This window comes from Anabrus simplex, chromosome 14 (genome assembly GCF_040414725.1).
Source record: "Anabrus simplex isolate iqAnaSimp1 chromosome 14, ASM4041472v1, whole genome shotgun sequence".
Taxonomy (NCBI): Eukaryota; Metazoa; Arthropoda; class Insecta; order Orthoptera; family Tettigoniidae; genus Anabrus; species Anabrus simplex.
In genome coordinates, this window is record NC_090278.1 from 15,534,849 (window position 1) to 15,558,295 (window position 23,447).

At 41.5% G+C, this 23,447-nt stretch overlaps 1 protein-coding gene across 5 annotated transcripts in view; it reads right to left on the bottom strand.

Annotated features, from left to right (window-relative positions):
- Window positions 1-227: 227 nt before the first annotated feature.
- LOC136885366 (zinc finger protein ZFP2) overlaps window positions 228-23,447 on the bottom strand; it is a 138,131-nt gene continuing 114,911 nt past the window's right edge. For all 5 annotated transcript variants that reach the window (XM_068230376.1, XM_068230375.1, XM_068230374.1 and 2 more), the window contains 2 exons: window positions 12,695-13,122; window positions 228-463 (listed from right to left, as the gene is read on the bottom strand). In XM_068230376.1, coding sequence (XP_068086477.1) covers window positions 354-463; window positions 12,695-13,122 — 538 coding nt within the window. In that variant the 3' untranslated portion in view covers window positions 228-353. The remainder of the gene's footprint in view (window positions 464-12,694; window positions 13,123-23,447) is intronic.

Genomic DNA, 23,447 nt, shown 5'->3' on the forward strand with positions numbered 1-23,447 from the left:
GAGCTGATCACTAGTTCTTGGGAATATGAGTCTTGACGTGTCTCGAATGTGCGCTCTTGTCGGCGAACATCTTGCCGCAGACCATACAGGTGTATGGCCGCACTCCAGTGTGCGAACGCATGTGTACCGATAACTGACTTCTCTGGGTGTACATTTTATTGCACTGGTTGCACTTGTAAGGTCGCTCGCGGGTGTGTATCCTGATGTGGTCGACCAAATGACCCGAGCGAACAAATGACTTACCGCATTCGCTGCAGGTGTAGGGTCGTTCACCCGTATGCGTACGGGAGTGGATCGAGAGGGCCCCAGAACCGGAAAACACCTTTCCGCACACGTCGCACTTGTAGGGACGCTCACCCGTATGTATCCTCACGTGGACGGCTAACGCGCCCGACCCTGAGAACTGTTTTTTGCAGTACTCGCAAGTGTAAGGACGCTCGCCGCTGTGCGTCCTCATGTGAACCTGGGGACAGATAAGATATATTTAGCGCACAGAATTACTAAGGTACAATGTAATGTCTAGATCATGTATAGATTCTAAGAGTCTCTGTTGAAGCATACAAGAAAGACAGAAAATAATCCTCGAGCATAGGTCTGACATTGCATGGTGGGATGAGGATTTTCTCCAACTGCTAAAATGTGTTCCCCATCGTTTTCAGAGCCAACAAATTCACATTATCAGTTTCAATCAACCAGGTTCCTCTGTTCAACAGAGCTAATATGTGCTTTAGACCCCATGTTGAAAAACGTCTGACCTAATTTTTTAGGTTAGACTTCTTGTAAATTTGGTCAAAAATTTGTGAATGTGCTTTACTCTTACCTTAGCATGGTGTGTGACTGCAGAGCTCTTCTAGACTGTGTTAAATATAGCAACCTTCCAAACAAATCTTTCTCTCCGCACTATTCCACAACGGATGTTAACACGGGGGAAGGGGGGGGGGTGGCAGGGAAGCATAAAGTGTGTCTGGGACGATCAAATAACACGCTCACCAATTCGGAATATAAGAGCACACAGGCACAGGTATGCACGGTTTTTCACAATACACTAGGACGTGCACAATGTGTCTTATGTTTCGAACAGGTGTTCGTAATTCAGTCACAATGATTTTGGACTTTCAAAGTACAAAAATCGTGCATGTTGCCAGAGCTTGGTCGATTCAATACGAGAAAAGGAAGCTTGCCTCCGAAGTTGAGAAAGCTCTTTGCAAAAGTCGGGATAGTAGAGATCTGTCCTAAACTCTATCAACTTAACAGGGAAGTATTCTCAGCAAAAGGCGAGAGAGGTGCGATATATACCGTATGTATTTCTCCGAATCCAAGATTTTTCTCAGAATCTCATATGAAAGATCACGGGTAGTTTTGCATACGCGACCTAACAGCAGGAACACCAGTGGTAGCTGCCATGCTGCTTCCCTTCCAATCCTGCACGCGCATAAAACTCGACCTTCTACATCCGATTCATTAATAGGCCTATACGCTACACCACTCTCTGGGGCAACCGCTTGTACAGTGCCTCTACGTAATGTCACTGGTCCTCGGGGAATAGTAAGTGGGAGTGAATTACATTCTACTTCGCGGGAGACAGGCTCGCGGCGCAGGCGACTGGGAGAGCGACAATCCCCTGAATGGATTTCTTAAAATTGTCCCTGTACTATCATCTAGAAACCTTTTTTAAATATGCAGAATGGCATCAAAGCATGTGAGACTTCGAATTCTTAGAAAGGCCAGGGCTACCCAGTGGCAGAGTTATTACGCGTCAATTGTACCCCACGCTTAGCAAAATTAACGGTTTTACAGACAGTAGGAATATTTTTGTGATGGATCGTCGGATTGTAAAGAGAGGTAGGACAGCTATTGCCAGCAAATTTTCAACAGGTTCTCGTCGATATTATGATGGCAATTTTAAGTTAATACTTGTTAAATATGCAGAAATGAAGAATAATTGTGCATTCACAAGAAAATAGGGTATAACTGAAAGCAATGTTCCACATTAGCGTCAAGAAAGGGACAGCCAAAAATGTGAAATGTAGAAAAATATGCATAAAGTGGCCCGCAACATGGACTCCTTAAAGAAGTCGAAGATGAAATTATGAGGTATGTGCGTGAAAAACACAAGGGCCGGATGGCCATACAACTGCGCAATCAATTCGTTGACCTCCAACGTCCACGTCTTTATTATACATTGCTAGCTGCTGAAGTCGACCGAACCCGGCAAGTGCGATGTGCGTGCAGCGGCAGGCGGTTGTGCCCTACGCTGAGTAAAAGGAACAGTTTTAAAGAGAACAGGAATATTTTCCTGGTGGATCGTCGTATTATAGAGATGCTTGGGAACATGTACCGCAGGTAAATATTTAACGGGTTCTCTTTGATATTATGATGCCAATTTTAAGTCAATGATTAACTCGCGGAAATAAAGAATAATTGTGCAGCCACAAGAAAGTACGGCATGACTAAGTCCAATGCTTGGCACTGGCGTGAAGACAAAGTTAGTCTAGAAATGCATACTCTACAAGAAAGGCATTCATATGATTTCACAAAGCACTTTTTAAGCCTGATATATTTTTTATGCAGGAAAAAGTGGGGATCGTCTTGGATTTGGAGAAATACGGTACACCAAAGTCCTGCAAGCTCTTTGGAAACTCCTCTTCTCCCTTCGACATAAGTAGTATAATAGGAGAGTTCGGCCGCCACCACCTCCACCACCACCACAGCCAGAGGCCTCCCAGAGGCCTCCTCCACCACCCGCGGGAAATTTGAATTTGTAAACAAAGCCACGTGCTTTTTGACAGCTGTCATCGACAACAACGCATCGCTAACCTCAGTACTGCCATCTTGACGGGCCTAAACCTCAGTAGTACCAACATAACCTAAGTAGCGCGAGGTAAACAAAGCCAGGTGTTTTTTGACAGCCACGTGCTTTTTGACAGACAACAACGCATCGCCAACCTCAGTACTGCCATCTTGACGGGCCTAAACCTCATTAGTACCAACCTAACTAGCGCGTGGTAAACAAAGCCACGTGCTTTTTTGACAGCCACGTGCGTTTTTGACAGCTGTCATCCGCCATCATTAAACCACAGAGCACTGTGCTGCCCTCTTTATCGTAGTAGATGTAAATTCGTCACCTGTCATCGGCAGTGCTGCCATCTTGATGGGCCTAAACCTTAGTGCTACCAACTTAACCTCACTAGCGTGAGATAAACAAATCGATGTGCAGCTGTCATCCGCCATCTTTAATCCATAGAGCAGAGTGCTGCCCTCTTTAGCTACTTACCTTTGAAATGTGGTGGCGGATAATTTGAAAAATGCTTTTTGACAGCAGCCATCCTTGAGCACCGTGCTGCCCTCTTTAGCTAGATACCTGTGGTGGCAGGCAATTCCACATGACAGCAGCCATCTTTCAGCACCCTGCTGCCCTCTATGTGGTGGCGGCAAATTCTACATGCTCTTGTTTGGAAACAAACTCACGCGCTTTTTTGACAGCCGTCATCCGCCATCTTTAATCAACAGAGCACAGTGCTGCACTCTTTAGCTAGATACCTTTGAAATGTGGTGGCGGCAAATTCCACGTGCTCTTGTTTGGAAACAAAGCCACGTGCTTTTTTGACAGCTCTCATCCGCCATCTTTAATCAATAGAGCACTGTGCTGCTATCATGCGGACAATTTCATCAGCTGTCATCCGCCATCTTTAATCCACAGAACACCGTGCTGCCCTCTTTATGACATGTAGTAGCGGGCAATTTGAAAAGTTCTGTTAGCTGTCATCCGCCATCTTTAATCAAGAGTGCACCGTGCTGCCATCTTTAGCTAGATACCTTTGAAATGTGGTGGCGGCAAATTGAAAAATTCCACGTGCTCCTGTTTAGTAAACAAACTCACGCGCTTTTTTTGTCAGCTGTCATCCGCCATCTTACATCGCAAACCTCAGTGCTACACTCTTTAGGTACATACCTTTGAAATATGGTGGCGGATAATTTAAAAAAGAAAAATTCTACAGCAGCCATCTCTCGAGGCTAATTGCACAAGATGGTGGCTATACATGACTCCTTAAAGGTGCTTATGCAAGATGGCCGCTATACATAGGTTCTTATGAGACACCCTTGGGATGCTTGCGCAAGATGGCTGTTATACATGGCTCCTTATGAGATGCCCTAGGGATGCTTGCCCAAGATGGCGGTTGCTCTTATGAGGCGGCTTAAGGGTCCTTGCACAAGATGGCTAGAGACGCCCTAAGGATGCTTGAGCAAGATGGCGGACACAAGATGGCGGCTATACACGTCTCCTTATGAGACACCTTAAGGGTGCTTGCGCAAGATGGCTGCTGCTCTTATGAAGAAAGCTAGCTTAGAGGCTAACGTGTCGTGCTAGTTCGATTCATTAAATTTGGGGCTTAAATGCAAAATGTTAAATATCTCGAAAGCGGTGCATCGTAGAGCAAAACGGACAAAAAATTTTCTGCCCAGTACCTCGGTTCGCAGTACGAGGAACAAGAAAAACATAGTCTAATGATGGGATCTACGGTTCGGTTCCTACTTAGGCCCTTTGGCATTCGCTCTGTTTTAGCTTCTATTGAAGCAAGTCTTCGTAACATGATCAGGTATAGCTATGGTAGAGAGTATAACGTGCCGTGCAGGTTCGATTCATTAAATTTGGGGCTTAAATGCAAAATGTTAAATATCTCGAAAACGGTGCATCGTAGAGCAAAACCTGATACCTAGGTTTGCAGTATCAGGAACAAGAAAAAAACATAGTCTAATGATGAGATCGACGGTTCGATCCCTGCTTAGGCCCTTTGACATTGGCAGCTATCTAATTCTACAAGATGGGGCTATACATAGCTTCTTATGAGGCAGCTTAAGAGCGCTTGCACAAGATGACTGCTGCTCTTATGAGACTCCCTAGGGGTGCTTGCGCAAGGTAGCAGCGACAAGACGGTGACTATACACGGCTCCTTATGATACGGTCTAGAGGTGCTCACACAAGATGGTGGCTACTCTGATGAAGAAAGTTAGGTTTGCATCGTGCAGGTATCTTTACAGCACTAAACCTCATACCTTTGAATGTGGTGGCGGGTAATTTGAAAAATTCTACGTGCTCAGCAGCTATCTTTAAACAATAGCGGCTATACATAAGCTGTTAAGGCCTCCTCTTATGTCAAGGCATAGCTCTATCGAACAAGTTTACACCTGCATCGGGATAGCTAGAGTAAGCACGTGCTGCAGTGATGACGTCATTATGCATGTTTAGACTTGCCAATTACTAAAGAAACATAACAAGACTAGAATCGAACACTGCACTCTATGCCGTTAACTTTATCATGTGATCGGAACATTGACTGAAGTGTTTAGAACACTGAATAAGTAGAACCGAACACTGTACTCGATACAACATGTGTTTAGAACATGTCAGGGGATACCTTTTTTCTAAGAAGATTAGATTACCGCACATTCCTTGTAGGGCTAATAGGCTAAAGGGCTAATGGGCTAAAGGGCTAATGGGCTAAAGGGCTAATGGGCTAGAGGGCTAGGGTGCCTCTCCTCTCTTTATCCGGGCTTGAGACCGGCTCTACAACTAGAGGCGGAGTTAACACCCTAAGGAAGGGAGAATGTTGGGAAATAATCTATACGAATATAGCTACTCGATCGACTGTATACTACAGATGGATGACTTAGGTGAGGGTAAGCGCTTACTTAATAATACCTACACGACGTAATTCATACTCTATTTCAAAATATCTTCTTTGTACTGTGTGTAAACAGCATCATGATAGGCTCTTAGCAGTTGTAAACGTTTTACGAGTACGTTGGGGTCTTTACAGTAGCTTATATCTACATAGGGTAACAGAGGCTTGTTGTGAACTTTGAGTCTATATGCAGACAGTTGATGTGCAGGGACTTGTTTTGATGTAATACGTGCTTCAGCAGTAGCGTTTCTAGGTACAAACTTAACTTGTTTCGATAGCGATGAAGCGTTGAAATTTCCTTCTTCTTTACCTTGCATCTCTTCTTGAGATGTTTGCACTTCGACAGAACGAGTAGTAGGCTTAGGAAATGAAGTAAAATCATCAAGTTGTAATGGCAATGAAACATTAAGATTTTCTTCTTCTTCTACTTTCCCTTTACTACTGTTTTGATCAACATCATTATCCTTATTATCATAATCATGATCTTGCCTCTCTTTATCTTGAAGTTTGTGTTTAGTAACAGAACTTGCAGCAGGCCTAGACAACAAGGGAGAATTAAAAATCTCTCGCAGAGGTGTACCAAGTAAACTGCAATTAATAGATTTTAAAAGTAGAAAAGATCATAACACGAAGATAAAGTTGAAGTTCAAGATGACAAATGGAGCAGATATTAGATTATAAGCAGAATTGTTAACCGGAATAATTTACCAAAGGAGATGTCTGATAAATTTCCAACTCCTTTTAAATTATTTAAAAAATAACACCAGCTAATCTGCGACCTGGGCGCTTTCGTCTTAGCTGTGCTGTTTTCCAGGGGAAAATGTCATTATTGTAGTTTAATTGAAGAAAGCACGTGCCAAATTGCAGAAAACATAATGGTAGCATACACTGAGGACTTGAATTAAACTTCCTATAAAAATGACCAGTGGGTAGACCTAGAGGAAAATGGACCAATTTTGTGAAGAAAGATATTGAGTAGAGAGGACAAGATTACGAGAGAACAGTGGTTCATAGTCAGACAGACAACACACCCGGGCAACAGGAGATGTCAACGATGTTGATGATCATCTATTAAAGGAAAATAGCGTAGTATAATAATGATAATAATTGCATGTGGCGCCCAGAGAGGCCTGCACATCTGTGAGGATGAAATCTAATACAGCAGATGGCACGCACGGACACACACACACACACACACACCTTGACCCACATTAATTGGCAGGTGGGTGTAAAAAGTGCGTTGTTCAAGAGACAGCGTGAACTGAATAGTGGCATCGAAGAGGAGAGCGAGCTGCTTGCGTGCGTATAGTTCATTATGCCAGTTTGGTAGTGACGAAGCTCATTTTATTCGTGCTGTTCGTGAAGTTGTCCAAGAATAAATGACTTCTTAGATTAGGCATACTTATTATTATCTCTGAGCGAGTGTATGGTATTCAGCCCGAAGGCTGGTTTGATCCTCTATAGCAACACCAACAACTGTCATACATAGCCAAAGAGTTACCGAAGAGATTACTAGGGAAATGAGAAGTGAGGTAGTTTTCCGTTGCTTTTCTCACTGAGCCAGAAGTTGCAATTACATATCAGTCTGCCAAGCCCGCTGAGATATATGCACCAACCGACCCTATGAGGGATATTTTACACCATTTATAACAGGGACAGGCTGCATAAGGAACGATATTACTACAACCGCTCATATCTCGGTCACTTTCATATTGTCAAAGCCAAGGATGAAACTGAGAAATGTCAATAAACCTAACAAATTTATTCTAGCCCATACCAGAAGATATAGTGCACTGTAAACAGTACATCCTGCCACTAGAGGCATTCCCGCCAAATGGATGGTAACGTAGTCCATTGTCAATCGTCATTTGCCAGCAGTTCTGCTAGTTGGCTAATCACAGACCTTGTTGCGGCACCTATTTCCTTGTCCACCGAAGCTCAATTTACACAATGTATGTTATGTGAGCTTAATTAAACACCAGTGTGACTTCCAGAGCAGAAAATGTTTTTATTAATATTAAAGCAAGTCAAGAATCAATCTACTGAATGTAATGGAGGAGAATCCGGTAAGTAAACGTGCTTCAGTTGTCATTCTTATTACTTAAGTCAGAATTATTATGAGTTGTTATCAGAGAATGTTCTTGTGAGTGATGTTACTGGTGAGTTCTGATGAATCAAGTGTCCTTGAAGTAAAGATGAGAAACAAAAAATTAGAATGTGCTAACTTCATTATTTTAAAATATAATTGGGGAATAGATTTTGTAATTCTTACAATATGATGTAAAACCGATTGTAGTGTAGTTCTCTTTAATTTATAGATTCAATTTATGCACCATCTGTTCCTGAAGAACTTTGAATTTTGAACTTTGACAATTCCTAGGAGGACCCAGAATTTAGTATTTATGATTTCCCATCCGATTCATCTTGTTCTAATATTCTTGATGGTATATCTCAGAAAAAATGAGGATGTCACACAAGGAAGGTGCGAGTAGTTCCCTTTTAAATTCTTCACAGATTGAACCTGGTACTGATTGTGAGAGAAAAGTCAGTGACAGTGCATTAATTGAAAAATTCCACACAGTTCAAGTGTCAGTGGAAATCATGCTAGGAAACCATCACTAGAAATTGTGGAAAGATTTACATACCTCGACAGTGTAATATCTCGAAATACACTAGCCACAAAGGAGGTGGCAAATAGAGTGCAGAAGATCTGTCAGCTTTACCAGTAAGTACGAATACTCGTCTGGGATCCCAAAGTACCAAAAAATCAAAGCTGGCGATGTTCAATCTGAACATCATACCAATATTAACCTACGGTATTCAAACCTGCACCCTCGCTAAGAAAGACTTTATCTGAGATAAAGTTCCTTAGGTCCACATTTCAAAAACTGGACAAGTTGGGGAATAATGTGGTTAAGAAGGAAGATATAATTGTTACAACGGGTCAGCATGCCCAGACTGAAATGGCTTGGGCATGTAAAGAGGATTTAGCCAACAAGGACAGCATATGTTAGCTTGGAGAGACATGTGGCAGGGAAACGGGTGGTGGGAACCCATTGGATGGACATCGTATAGATGGACATTGCAGATCGGGGAAGGACACTGGAGGACATCATTAACAACAGAATGTATCTCAATGAGACAGAATGAAAGAGGCTGTATTTATAACACTTTTTGTCTCAAAGCCCGACTGTTGCTATACGAGGCTACAAGGCTAAAAATGACATCTCTATTCCCTCACAGGAAGTATGTGAGTGAGATGATTGATCTCCGATAAGCCTACCGAAAATAGTATGAACTCATGCTCCACATGTGTGAATCAGTCATGCACTTACAATGCCATTATTTAGCAAATGCATACATTAATATATTGCATCAAGCGCCGCGCGATTGAGCGAAGCGTAATGCTATTTGGATCAAATAACTAGCTGATGTACCCGTGCTTCGCTACAGAACACTCAGAAAGACTGTCCTTATAGTTTCCCAACTGGAGTCAACATAGGTCATTACAATGACGTCACTATGAATGTTGCGATTAAAGCAATGCTTCATATGAAATATTCGATAAAATGAAAAGCAGCACATTTTCTCACTTTTAGCGAAAAGTACTACGGTGTCGATCTAACTGTTCAAAGTTTCAGAGCTAGATTGACCAGGCTGCAGACAGCTGCAAACACTCCTGTGTAATTATTCCATTTAAGTGCGCACACTGCTCATTCCAACCACTGCCTCTGAGTAGGGATCAAAAACCGGAATACTATGACGATCCAGTGTGTTATGTACCAGTAATATCAGAAAATTTATGAAGTAGAGGAATGGCATACTAAAGAAGAGAGAGATCTAACTCCCCAGCTACTTCCCGCCAATATTCAGGCAGGCTGTTATACTCGATACACAGCAGTAATCCCATCTATCAGAGATAAATGGCAGCAGAATATACGAACATAACAATTTTTTTTGCTATGGGCTTTACGTCGCACCGACACAGAAAGGTCTTATGGCGACGATGGGATAGGAAAGGCCTAGGAGTTGGAAGGAAGCGGCCGTGGCCTTAATTAAGGTACAGCCCCAGCATTTGCCTGGTGTGAAAATGGGAAACCACGGAAAACCATTTTCAGGGCTGCCGATAGTGGGATTCTAACCTACTATCTCCCGGATGCAAGCTCACAGCCGCGCGTCTCTACGCGCACGGCCAACTCGTCCGGTGAACATAACAAAAAACAATGGTCAATGTAATGTAAATTTTTGATCAATTTTATTTAGTTTTCTTCCGACTCTGTGATATTAGAGCATCTAATGTAAAGCGAGTCATCCTTTCTTTCATGACTCCCTTTTGTGTTATTATTCAAGCGATCTTTCGTTCATGAATTTTTCTCATTCAAAGTCACCATCACCACCAATAATATTATAGTCGGTCCGGTAAAACTGAATAAGACATAAATAATCGAAATTGTATTCTCCATAACTTTTGTTATGTAGTACTTTTCGATATGACGAGTAAGATAGGTAATTGAAAATTCAATTTTAGGCACCTTCCTCTAAACTACCACTTCGAACATGGTTAATAAAATTATCTACATCATAGACTGTAGTTCCTTATTCCACAAATTCACCTAAAATTTTGTTCACCCATTTTCTCGTACCTCGGCCCTGATATAGACTTGGCAACAAAAATTCAAATTCATGAATATCTCTGTTATCATAACCGATACGGTAAAAATTTACAAGACATAAATGATAGGAAATTTAATAATATATAACTTCAGTTGTGTAGTATTTATCGATAGAGCCAATAATAACAAATATCTGAAAATTAAATTTAAGACCTTCTCCTAAACTACCTTTCCACTCAGCGTGAATAAAATTATTTTTGGCCTAGATTGTAGCGACTTATTCCCCGACGTTATATACCGATTTTCATTAAATTCTCTTCAGCCGTTTTCTCGTGAAGAGCGTACGTACATACAGAGAGACAGAAAAACCGAAAATTAAAACGAGCATTTTCCCTTCTTACTGTGGTCACGCCCGGTACGGAAATATAATTCATTGCAAATTCTGAACATTGTACAGAAAAAAATTCATATTTCGTTTATATTGAGATAAAATAAGATTAGTCAGAATTGTCTCCAAATGGCTCCTAAAATCTCTAGAAAAGTCACTAATCGTTATCATTGAAATTCTTTCACTAAATTACAAAGAAAGACTCTGTATCTAGCGACTAGTCTCTAGAATCCACCGAAGAGGATGCAATCGACTAGACTGACGTGAACGAACACGAACATATCGCGCGAGAATGAGATTGACCATCGATATACGCGTCGCGATATACAGGTTTCAATAAACATCGCACATTCGCGCAAATTTCTCGTATTAATAAACGGCCATATTTCGTTTGAAAGCGGCCAATAAGAAAAAGGATTTCCAGCCGCTGGAGTAAAAAAGCTGAAATGGCAGGATTTGTAAACAAATGTTTGATGTTTACCCAAAATAAGCTAAAATCTGGAGATATAATAGACAAATCGGGAGGCGGGAAGAACTGCGAAAATCGGGCGTCTCCCGCCTAAATCGGGAAATTTGGCAGGTATGCGGAACTGTAAAATAATCAAGTGTGAGTGCATGAACCTTCTCATGATTTTGAAAAAACGGATCTGCCCGCAACAAAAGTGGAGAAGTGTCAGAGGGAAAACCAAAATGTTACATCTCATGGATGTGTATGATGGCCTTGCTACATTCTGGAATGCTGCAGACCATCCATCATGAATTCCTAGCTCCTTACCATTCCCATATGGAAAGTGGTGATGATCACAGTGTGATGGATAAAGCAAAGATGAGGTTCAGTGGAAACACTGATTACCCTAACGACCAAGAATAAGATTTTATCGTAAAGGAAATGAACCAGGAAGGAGTTTTGGATTCCTCAGCACATTATCAAGGTCGTCTGCAACATAATAAAAAAGAGGACATCGCGACTGGAGGGAAGTAAATGGTTGCATTTTTAAAAAAGTGACATGGCGCAATTTATTATAACGTAAATCTCGATGCCAGTGAATTTGAATAGGTGTCGTTTAAGAGGAGGGGTAAGCACGCCACCATTAATCCTCCTGCAGGTTCCCACATCTTTAACAAAAAAGAAGAATTTTATAGATCTCCTTCAATTTTACTCGCCAGTTTTTCACAACTTCTAAAAGGAGATTCCGTCGGCAAGTACAGTATTGATACTTGCACGCCGACACGCTCATTGATGGCGATGATGAACACAGGAGCTTAATGTTTTCGTCAAGAAAATGGGACATTTTATGAGGTGAAAAGTATTTAATCAAACACTTACCAACAAACTGAGAGAACGTTAAATAAATAATATATGTATTAATACTGGATATGAAAAATGAAAACCTATCAGTTTTCCAGTCATTGACCGGGTCAGGGATGTAACGAATGAATCAGATATAGGCTGTTAGTACGATGTGGTCGCCACTCCTGAAGTGATTTATTAATGACTGATGGATGCTATGAAATGAGAATGGAGTGTTGCTGGAATGCAAGATGACAGCAAAACCGGAGTACCCGGAGAAAAACTCTTCCCGCCTCCACATTGTCAGGCACAAATCTCACATGGAGTGACCGGGATTTGAACCACGCTACCCAGCGGTGAGAGGCTGACGCGCTGCAGTCTGAGCCACAGAAACTCCTAGACGATAAGATATTGTTTAGGGGTTCGAATTGAATTTAAAATTGATTTTCTCAAAACTAGTAAATTTTGACCTAACGCACTTTAGTCAATTAACTTGATAAAGATACCTTTCTAAAACATATACATATCCTAATAATTATTAAAATCTTTGTACGGTTACAAATCAATCCTACCTGTAGGCTCTCTCTTTGAGAAAAGGCTTTGTTGCATATGGGGCAGAGAAACGGCCTCTCACCGGTGTGCGTCATGAGATGTCCGGAGAGGTTGCTACTCTGGCTGAACTTCTTATTACAGACGGTACATTGAAAAGGCTTCTCACCAGTGTGTTTTCGCATATGCTTGGATAGGTCTCCCGACACGGGGAATGTCTTCTGGCACACGGAGCACTCATGCAGCTTCAGTCCGGCGTGGATGCGGTTGTGTTTGGACAGGTTGCTACTCTGGCTGAAGGACTTGCCACATACGTTGCAGTAATATGGCTTTTCGCCCGTGTGCGTGCGCATGTGTACCGACAGCGAACAGCTCTGGGCGAAGCCCTTGTGGCAGATGTTGCATTTGTATGGCCGCTGTTCCGTGTGGATCCTGACGTGCTGCGACAAGTGGCTGCTGCGACTGAACAGCTTTCCACAATGATCGCACATAAAGAGGCGATCCCCGGTATGTCCCATGACGTGTCGCGACAAGCCCCACTTGCTGGCCAGGACTTTCCCACATAGATCGCATCTGAAACGCGCCTCTGGTCTTGACCTAGAGTGACAAAATAAAACCATGTGTCCAACAACAATTAACAACACATCTACAAGGGTAACAAGCAGACTGTACTCTCACTTGTTATGAGGAAGTGCCTAACAACACAATATCACGCAAACGTTGAAATAAACGCCTCAGTGGAGGATAATCAAAAAATAAGTTGGGCGAAGTGGTTCAAAGAGCAACACTACCTTTTATATCCGGCAATCACGCCAGGCAGTGACGAGTTTGTACGAGTACCCTTCACACAGAGCAGCATAACTCAGGGTGTTATGTGGCTGAGTGGAATTTCAGCCATCCATCGTCCTGCTTACGTCCGTCATAGATAGCAGACAATTTGATTTACGGTCAAGTCTATGAGAACCCATGGAGAAGCAGAAGGAACAAGTGTGGCAAAGTGGTTAGCTCTTTGCTCCGAGGAATTGATATCAGTGCCATGAGCCATTCCATAAGTATTTGTATTTCACGGTGAGAAAAGCCAACGCATTGCCTTCCGGGTGAACCGAGCACGCCTTTACCATAGCGGCTAAGCGTATGTCCATGTCATTATTTTACTGTTAACACCACTACTATCTCCTTGAATGACATTAGTACAGACACTCGTGGGCCAGTGATAGAGTATAGGTCTCTGGATTCCAACATCACGCGATGTAGATCCCCAGTGACTCATTTGGTGTTAACCTGAGGAAATCAAAACCCAGTCACACATCGCCCAAGAGGGATCTCTAATGTTTGGAAGAGCAAAGCGGAACACTGAAATGAAGGTGCAGGCAGCCTAGACGGCACTTGTGTATTGCTAATAAACCATAAAATACACGGGCTCACACCTGCAGTGTCGGTGACGTCGGCACAATTACTTTTGTTCACTACAAGTACCACCAGCTTCTTGCAGGATGTATTTTTGGAAGATTTAACTTCTCCTGTTAGACTCTGCTTGGCACAAGAAATTCAGGCCGTCATCATTTGTTTACTTTCACTGGTTTTCTTTTCCAATTTGTTTTACGTCGCACCGACACAGATAGGTCTTATGGCGACGATGATATAGGACAGGCCTAGGAGTGAGAAGGAAGCAGCCGTGGCCTTAATTAAGGTACAGCGCGAGCATTTGTTTCGCGTGAAAAGTGGGAAAGCATGCAATACCATCATCCGGGCTGCCGTCAGAGGAGCTCGAACCCACTATCTCCCGGGTGCAAACTCACAGCTGTGTGCCCCTATCCGCACGGTCAACTCATCCAGTAATCTGAAGACTGATGAAGCAATTTCCTACATTTACATATCAATATTCAGTACCTAATCACACTAGCCAAACATACAACACATTGGGCCTGTCGGGCGCATAATGCACTACATACTTGTATATATTCTGCTTCTTTCTGATAAAACCATTCCAACAAAGGCTTCTCCAGTTCGGCGTAGGTTCAGATTTTCATTGTTTTCCATTTTGATATACCCCTTGACGATTTGGAATTGGTCGTAAACGGATTATTTTCCTGGACAGCCTGGATAAAATTAATTTCATTCGAGCCGTAAGTGAAAGACAGTTGCCTTCATAAACCTTACGCTTCTGCTGTATCCTTATCACTGGCTCACTGCTCAGGCACTAACAGAGACCAATGTGTACTTATTGCAACATGGTTTGGCCATGAGTCAAGTCTAGACCATGGTCTACAGTAAGCTGCAGTATTCTTTATCAAGGCGACTGATTATCACTTGCTGGTTGTAATCGTGCTTTGTTTCCAGTCCAGGCTCGAACACGTGAGGAACCGAGCAAGCTAAGTCCAGAAATCACTGCCAATTATGAATGTGTGTCGCAAATGAAACAAATTTTGTATCACTCATTCATAGCCAATTACATCATACCATATATATGCATGCTGGAACTAGTAGATTGAGATATGCAGCCAGACAAACTACCCTGTAAATGAAACAAGTCCTGGCATGACAATCAGGCTCCCGAAGAAAGATAAAGCTGTGGGTCCAGACAAGACACACGCAGAAACTCTAAAATCCATTGTGCCTAAAGCTATTAATACACTATTCAACGCAGTATGAAAGGCTGGGAGAATTCCATCTGGCAGGTTAAAAGCAACTTTTGTTACCGTACCTATGAAGGCTAGTTAGTCATATTGTGATGATTATTTCACGATCAGTCTAATGTCCCATGTCTTCAAGGTATTCCCTTGTATCATCAACACTCGTATCTATGCTAAATGCAAACTCCAAATTATGGCGTACTCAGTCTGGTTTTAGAAATGGACTGGGAACTCAGAAGGCTCTTTTCTCTCTGAACGTTTTGACTCAGAGATGCCTGGATATGAATGTCGACGCGCACACATGCTTCATCGACTACTGAAAAGCTTTCAATTGCGCATTTCATGCAAAACTTGCTGAGTTCTTACAAACTAATGGCGTTGAGCTGGTGATCTACATATCATCACTCAGCTCTACTCGACTGAAACAGCACAAGTCAAAATAGAGGGCAAGACAACTGAGAACATAGGTATACGCAGAGGCATGCAACAGGGCTGTGTCCTGTCCCCTGTCTTTTTTTTAACGTCAACTCGAACGCTGTTTTCAGAGAAACTGTCGATGATGTTAACCTAGGGACCATGATAAATGGCAATATCATTAACAACATCCGCTTTACTGATGATACAGTTACCTCGCTGATCTTCAAATTATTATTAATGGCATTTAAGGATCAGTGCAACATTTGGTATGTTCATGAATACTGACAAGACCAAACAGACTGTATTTTCGAAAATACCAAAGCAGGTCTCCCTGCACAACAACATAGCTGTTCAGCAAGTGTTATCTTTAAATTCTTTGGCCATTGCAATCCCAAGAATGAAATCTTATCTAGGATTGGACAAACCAAAAATTTGATCAGTATGAGGACCAAGTTTCGATGTTGGGATACCATGTGTTCCCTGTCCTTCTGTAAGGTTTCAGCACTCTGTTGGAGAGGCGGAAATGCTTTGAATCTCCTGGGTAGAAAGGTCGTAACAAATGTTAAGGAGTGAAAGTTCAGGTAGATCGGATACATCACGAGAGGTGAATGATACAAACTTCTCCAACTTATCATCGAGGGGAAAAGTGAAGTACAATGAAGTGTGGGGAGACGGAGAAACTCCCGGGTTAAATATTTGCTCTGCTGGTAAAGATGAACTTCTACCGAATTTTTTCAATTCACTGCTTTGGGAAGCATAATCGGCAGACGGTGCCCTAAGGTAAAGAATATGCTATGTAGGCGAAAAGAAGAGTAAAATTTCTACCAGACACAAGAATCCGTTTCACCAAGGATCAAGAGACGGACATTTTAACTGTAGCTAAGGATTCCTCGAAAGGAAAACAAAAAAAATTTGTTTGATAAAGATCTTAGCAGCTGTGCCACAGAATCTTGAATGATCCGAGAGGGTATCAAAATAATGAAATGTGCAACCAACATGATTTCAGAGGCAGGCTACATAATCAGCAATTCTTGAGTGTCTATTACCCACAAATCACCAGCATGCAGGTCGAACCATGAAAACACAAGCTACTGAACAACACTGGAATTTGCATGAGAGATACATCGAAGATGACTCAAATATGTTCTAGGGCTTTTGCAGTCTATTTTAGCTGCCTGTTATCCGCAGACGTAAACAGTTACTTTTGCTAGAGTGGAAATCGTAGTGCAAATCAGGCCATATACAGAAATATTTTTCTCAGCCCCTGACAAGCTCGTTTCTGCATCCCAGATTTAAGAAGCGTCGTGTATTAAGAAACCTGGATGAAATGGGGAAAGACTTACAGGGTTCCTTTTCTCCTTTTGTGTTTGCCGTGAATATCTGATCTTTCACTGCTTGTATTGGTTTTATCCGGCTTTCTACTTGTCCAACGCTTCTAGGATCAAGACTGGATGAAGCTGCCCGTGGCAGTGTGGAAGATGTGGAGACTGTCCATGTCCTGTCTCATGGTCTCCTTCCCCTGGACTCACCTGCTTGTTCTGTTGACAAAGTAGAGCTTCTCAGAGCTGAGGAACCCCTCTCATTTTCGAGGGTTTCTCACATATGCCGTACTTTAAGTCATATGAATGAATAAAGATTTAACTAGTCATTTATAATAAACTACAGTTAAAAAGTACATGCTCGGAACTCCATTTGAATATCACAGGACAAATCATGCCTTTCCTTTCAAACAATTCCTTCAACACCTGCTTCAGTAGTTCCTACCTTTAACCTTAAATCAGGATCAAAAGATAAGCGATTTGTTGATGAACGTATGTGAACGTATGTGAACCAAACCAGCTATATGAGGCACTTAGTAAAGCAGAAGCTTATGCGCCAAAGTTTGCTTTTTTCAATTTTTCTAGCAACATATGGTACGAAGTGTTCTCCTTCATGGTTGTTAAGTGTGAATGATGGGTACGCCTTGGTTATGCAGCTCAATCTCGAGAACAGAGGAGGCCTACTGGCTGATTGCTCTCCTGCGATAGATACAATGTGGCGAAATAAATCTCCTCTTAACAGACGTTGTTGTTTGTTTTCAACCCTCATAAATTCGTTAAGCATTTTAACGGATATTTGTTGTCTTTATTGTACGGTGGTATATATTTGGAAGTTCAGCTTCAAAAGCTAGTTATAAACACATATCATGCAATTCCTGCAGTAATATTTATTCGGAAACAAGAAGCGGCCACCAACAATTACAATTTGGGTTGAAGGGGATAAGAATTAGGAAATTCCTCAAAATTTCTAAGCCCACCAAACATATTGACTGTCGCTTTGGATAAATTTTACGACTCCGTTCTTATGCTGAGGCTAACATTTGAAGCCCCCAGCGTGCCCCTTCAGGGCACTTCGAAAATTTTCGATTTTCTAAGGATTCTGGGATCAACAGCTTCTCCGGTACCAAGTTGTAAATTTCTGAGATTTCTGGAAGTGCCTCACTAATTCACGTCTATTTTCATTTATATATATATATATATATATATATATATATATATATATATATAGCTCCAGACCTACTTGGTCTTATATACAACCTAAGACATTAAAGTTCGGTGAATGAAGTCAGGACAGTCAATCCGGCAACACTGGCGACACACAACGCTGCACCTGCGTACGTAGCAGCAAGTTTCGGCCACCTGCTCCCAACGTTGTTCAGTTGAGCATCGTGTGTGTGCCGTGTAAAATCTGTTTGACACAGTGCGAGTTTAGTGCGTTGGTTCTGAATTGCGAACAGGAACATGAACGACCAAAAGATCAATGTACAGTTTTGTTTTACTCTTGACAAGACACCCAAAGAAACGCTTGCGATGCTGGTACGTGTTTATGAAGATCGAGCACTGTCTTGAAGTGTGTGTACGAGTGGTTCGCCCGTTTTTGAGGAGGCCGGGAAAGTGTTTCTGATAACCTCCGTAGCGGAAGACCGGCGACCACTGTCAGTGACGAAAACATTGAGAAAGATAGGACATTGTACACGAACGATCGGTGATTAACTGTACGCATGGTAGCGGATGAACTGCAGATTAACCGTGAATCCGTGCGACAAATCGTTACCCAGTAGTTAGAGAAGAGGAAAACGTGTTCTCGTCTTGTGCCACATCACTTGACTGACGATCACAAGCACGCACGTTAGGAGGCTTCACAGGATTTTGTCGAAACGGTGGATGCGATACCAAATTTCCTGAACTGTATTGTCACCGAGGATGAAACCTGGTGTCTCAGGTACGACCCTGAAATGAAACAGCAAAGCACGGAAGGCGTTCTCCGGGATCCCCTCGTAGGAAAAAGGTCAGAGACGAAAAGTCATGCATCAAAACAATGCACATGACCTTTTTCGATAGTCAAGGCATTATCCACAAGGAATTTCTACCTGAGGGAACGACGCTCAATGCTGCACGGTCCATTAAAATTTTGAGCCGTTTCATGGAAGGTCTACGCAGGGTACGACCCCAATACGCACAACAAGGTTCATGGTTTTTTGTCTATGACAACGCTCGCCCAAACACAGCCAATATCGTCAAAGAGTTCATGGCAAAAAAGGGGGTGGTACAACTTGAACATCCCCCATAATCGGCAGATCTCAATCCTCCAGACTTCTTCCCATTCCCACGACTCAAACTCGCTTTGAAAGGAAAGAGATTTGACGATATTCCTGACATCCAACGGAACGTGACGAGGCTTTTGATCACCATCCCAAAGGAAGCCTTCTTGCAAATTTTAAGGACATGTACCCCCGATCTCAACATTGCATGGGAGGGGACTATTTCGAAGGGCAGTAAGGTCACTGTCGTGCACTGTTCACCTATGTTGATAGCAAAGGACTATTCACCGAACTTTGTCACAGGTTGTATATAGATGACGGATAAGCATAAGCACGTTTAAAAGTGCAGACCTCCACTTCGAGATTCTCTCCTCCAAAACGACATATCATATTAACAAACGGTTTACGCCATCAGACGCCACATTCATCCTTCTACGTGAAAGTTGCTAAACCAATTCCTCGTATCTCTCATATTTATGGGTTAAATTGAGTTCAAAAATTTAAATAGGGTGATATTTGGGGACATTTTCAATACTTTATCTTATTTTTTGCAAACTAGTGTATAAGCTGGAATCATGTAATTTGGTCCACATATGGTCCTCGATCCTGCCAATGTGCGTACCACACTTGATGACTCTATCTTTCCTATAAGTGTGTCAAACAATGAAATATACGTGAAAAAATCACGAAATTTACGAACAATCCAGAAATACGGCCAAATCGAACGTATAAGGGACAGAGATACGACAATGAGTCATAGGAACAAAGTTGTAGATCACTCCAAATTGAACTCAGATTGTGCCATCCGTTTTGTGATACGACTCAGCGTTTAGCCAACAAATACCTCAAAAGGAACGTCTGGACAGTTATTAAAATTGCCTCCATTTTTCGATATCTTAGCACCTTGGAATTTTTCTGTTGGTTAGACGCTAAAAGCTATAATTTCGCCAAATTTCAATTTTCTAGCTCGCCTGGCAGATTGTGCCGCCATCTTGATTTTGGGCAGGGGATAAGGATAGGAAATGCCTGAACATTCCTTAAGCACACGAAACTTATAGTTTGTCGCTTTGGATAAATTATACGACTGCGTTCTTATTCTGACCCGAAAATTCGAAGGACCCCAGCGTGCCCCCATCAAGGCATTTTGAGAATTTTCGATTATTCTAGGGATCACTGTGTCATCAGCTTCTCCGGTCCCAAGTTTCAATTTTCTAAGGTTTCTGGAAATGCCTCATTAATTCACGCCTATTTTCATTTGGATATATTTAAATATATATATATATATATATCGCTCCAGACCGAGTTGATTTTCTATATACAGATGACGGATAAGCATGAGCACGTTTAAAAGTGCATACCTCCACTTCGTGGTTCACTCCTCCTAAACGGCACATGATATTAACAAGCGGTTTGCGCCAACAGACGCCCCTTTTATCCTGCTGCACGTTTGTTTCTATACTGTTTCCTCGTATATCACGTATTTAAGAAATAAATATAGTTAGACATTTTGAATAGGGTGAAATTTTCTTACATTCATAACGCTCTACATTGTTTTACATACTTATGTATAAGCTAGAATCACAAAATTAGGTTCACATATGGCCATCGATGGTGCCAATGTGCGCACCAAACTTGATGACTCTATCTTTCCTACAAGTCTGTCAAACACTGAAATATACGTGTAAAAATCACCAAATTTATCAACAATCCAGATATTAGGCCCAATGTAACGTATGTGAGAGAGAGAGATACGACAAAGAGTCATACAACCTAAGCTTGTTTTGTGATACGACTTAACGCATAGCCAACAAATACCTCAAAAGGAATGTCTGCACAGTCATTAAAATTGCCTCAATATTTCGATATCCCTGGAGGAAAAAGTGAAGAATTTGAACACCTTGGGATTTTTCTGTCGGTTAGATACTAAAAGCTATAATTTCGCCAAATTTCAATTTTCTACCTCGTCTGGCAGATTATGCCGAAATCTCTCTTTGGGGGGAATGGTGATACAAATTAGGGAATTCCAGAACATTTTAAGCCCACCAAACCTATAGGTTGTCGCTTTGGATAAATTATACGACTGCATTCTTATTTTGAGCCCAAAAGTTGAAGTCCCCAGCGTGCCCCTTTCAGGGCATCTTGAGAATTTTCGATTTTTCCGATGGATCCCGGGGTCAACAGCTTCTCCGGTACCAAGTTTCAAATATCTGAGATTTCTGGAAGTGCTTCATTAATTCACGTCTATTTACATTTTTATATATTTATATACATCGCTCCACACCGACTTGGTTTTATATATATAGATGACGGATAAGCATTAGCACGTTTAAAAAATGTGTACACATCCACTTCGAAATTCACTACTTCTAAACGGTACATCATATTAACAAACGGTTTGCGCGATTACACGCCCCTTTTATCCCTCTAAATGTCATTTTCTAAACTATGTCCTCGTATTTCCCATATTTATGGGTTGAACTGAGTTCGAAAATTTGAATAGGGTGAAATATGGGTACATTTTAACGATTTACATTATTTTTTGCATTCTTATGTATAAGCTAGAATCATTTAATTAGGTCCACATATAGCCTTTCACCATGCAAATGTGCGCACCAAACTTGATAACTCTATTTTTCCCACAAGTGTGACAAACAATGAAATATAAGTGTAAAAGGCACCAAATTTACGAACAATCCAGAAATACGGCAAAATCTAACAAGTAACCGAGAGAGATACGACAAAGAGTAATAGGACCAAAGTTGTAGATCACTCCGAATTGGACTGAGATTGCGCCATCCGTTTTGTGATACGACTTACCGTCTAGCCAACAAATACCTCAAAAGAAATGCCTGCACAGCCATTAAAATAGACTCCATTTTTCGACATCTTTGGGGGGTAAAAATGCAAAATTTGAACATTTTGGAATTTTGCCGTCGGTTGGAGGCTAAAAGCTATGATGTCGTCAAATTTTAATTTTGCTAGCTCGTCTGGCAGATAACAATTAGGAAATTTCTGAAAAGTTTTGATCCCACGAAACGTATGGGTTGTCGCTTTATATAAATACGACGACTGCGTTCTTATGCTGCGCCCGAAATGCTATTCCATCTTTAACCAGATCGAGCATCACAGTTTTTAGATAGTGTGTAGCGATTGACAGAGTGACTTTGCGAAAACGTAAACATTCTCGAAGCGTATTCCATTTAAAGAAGCAATAATGTAAGTAAAAGATTTGTTTTCCCGCACCGATGGGCCTGATATAATACATTGAACAGTAAAAGGAAACAACGTTCCATGACGTATTCTTGCAGTTATACTAGAACTAGGTAAGAGATGTGGCACAATATCACCAACAGGTAGTGTGACTTGCTGCTTTATAATTTTCATAACAACTGAATAATAAAGTAGGCAATAGTAATACACATATTAAACGAAACAGATTACGTTGCTTATGTACAACGTAAATCTAAAGTATGGTATTCGATAGCTATGGAGACTTACCTCCTACATTTGAGCGCATACGTTATATCGGAAGCAGTACAGACATCGTTTACAATAAAAACCGTGTGCAAAAATTCTATAAAGGCTTGTGCAAACGATTATGTCTTATGTTCTTATATCAAATCCAGACAGTAGAGAAAGAGCATTAGTGTGCACTTGATTACTAACAGTGTAAGAACGTTTGCTGTACGTGGAGAAGGACCTTTAACAACCGTCTATTTTAATCTACCGATCGAACTTGGATATCACCTACATAGTCTTGGACTAGTATCATTTGAAAGCTACAATAAAATCCATAATGTGCGTGATGGTGTAAACAAGTTCTATTACGATGAGTATGTGCTAACGCTAGCCTCAGGCAGTTATTCAGTAGACGATATTCATGACTATATTGAAAGTACATTAATAGATCAGTTTGGAGAGCACAGTTTTAGTAATCATAATTACAAGTTCTCAATTGCTGTAAGCAACATTACACATAAATGTGTTATTGAATGATCATTTAAGACTTACTTCAAATCACAACCTGTTCGATTGGTCCATTGCTTGGATTTTCCCCAAGGGAGCTCCTACCGAATGTACATTAACGAGTCTGATCAACCTATAACACTCTTAGATGACCATCATGTTAACATTACTTGTAATATTATTACAGACTTGAAATGTAATCAACAAATTTCGCACGTCCTGCACGACTTTATTGTTACAGAGGAACGTGGATATACTATTCGTGAGAAACCGGCAGTAGTTCTTTATCATCCTGTGTCTGTAAAACACATTAGTAACATCACTCT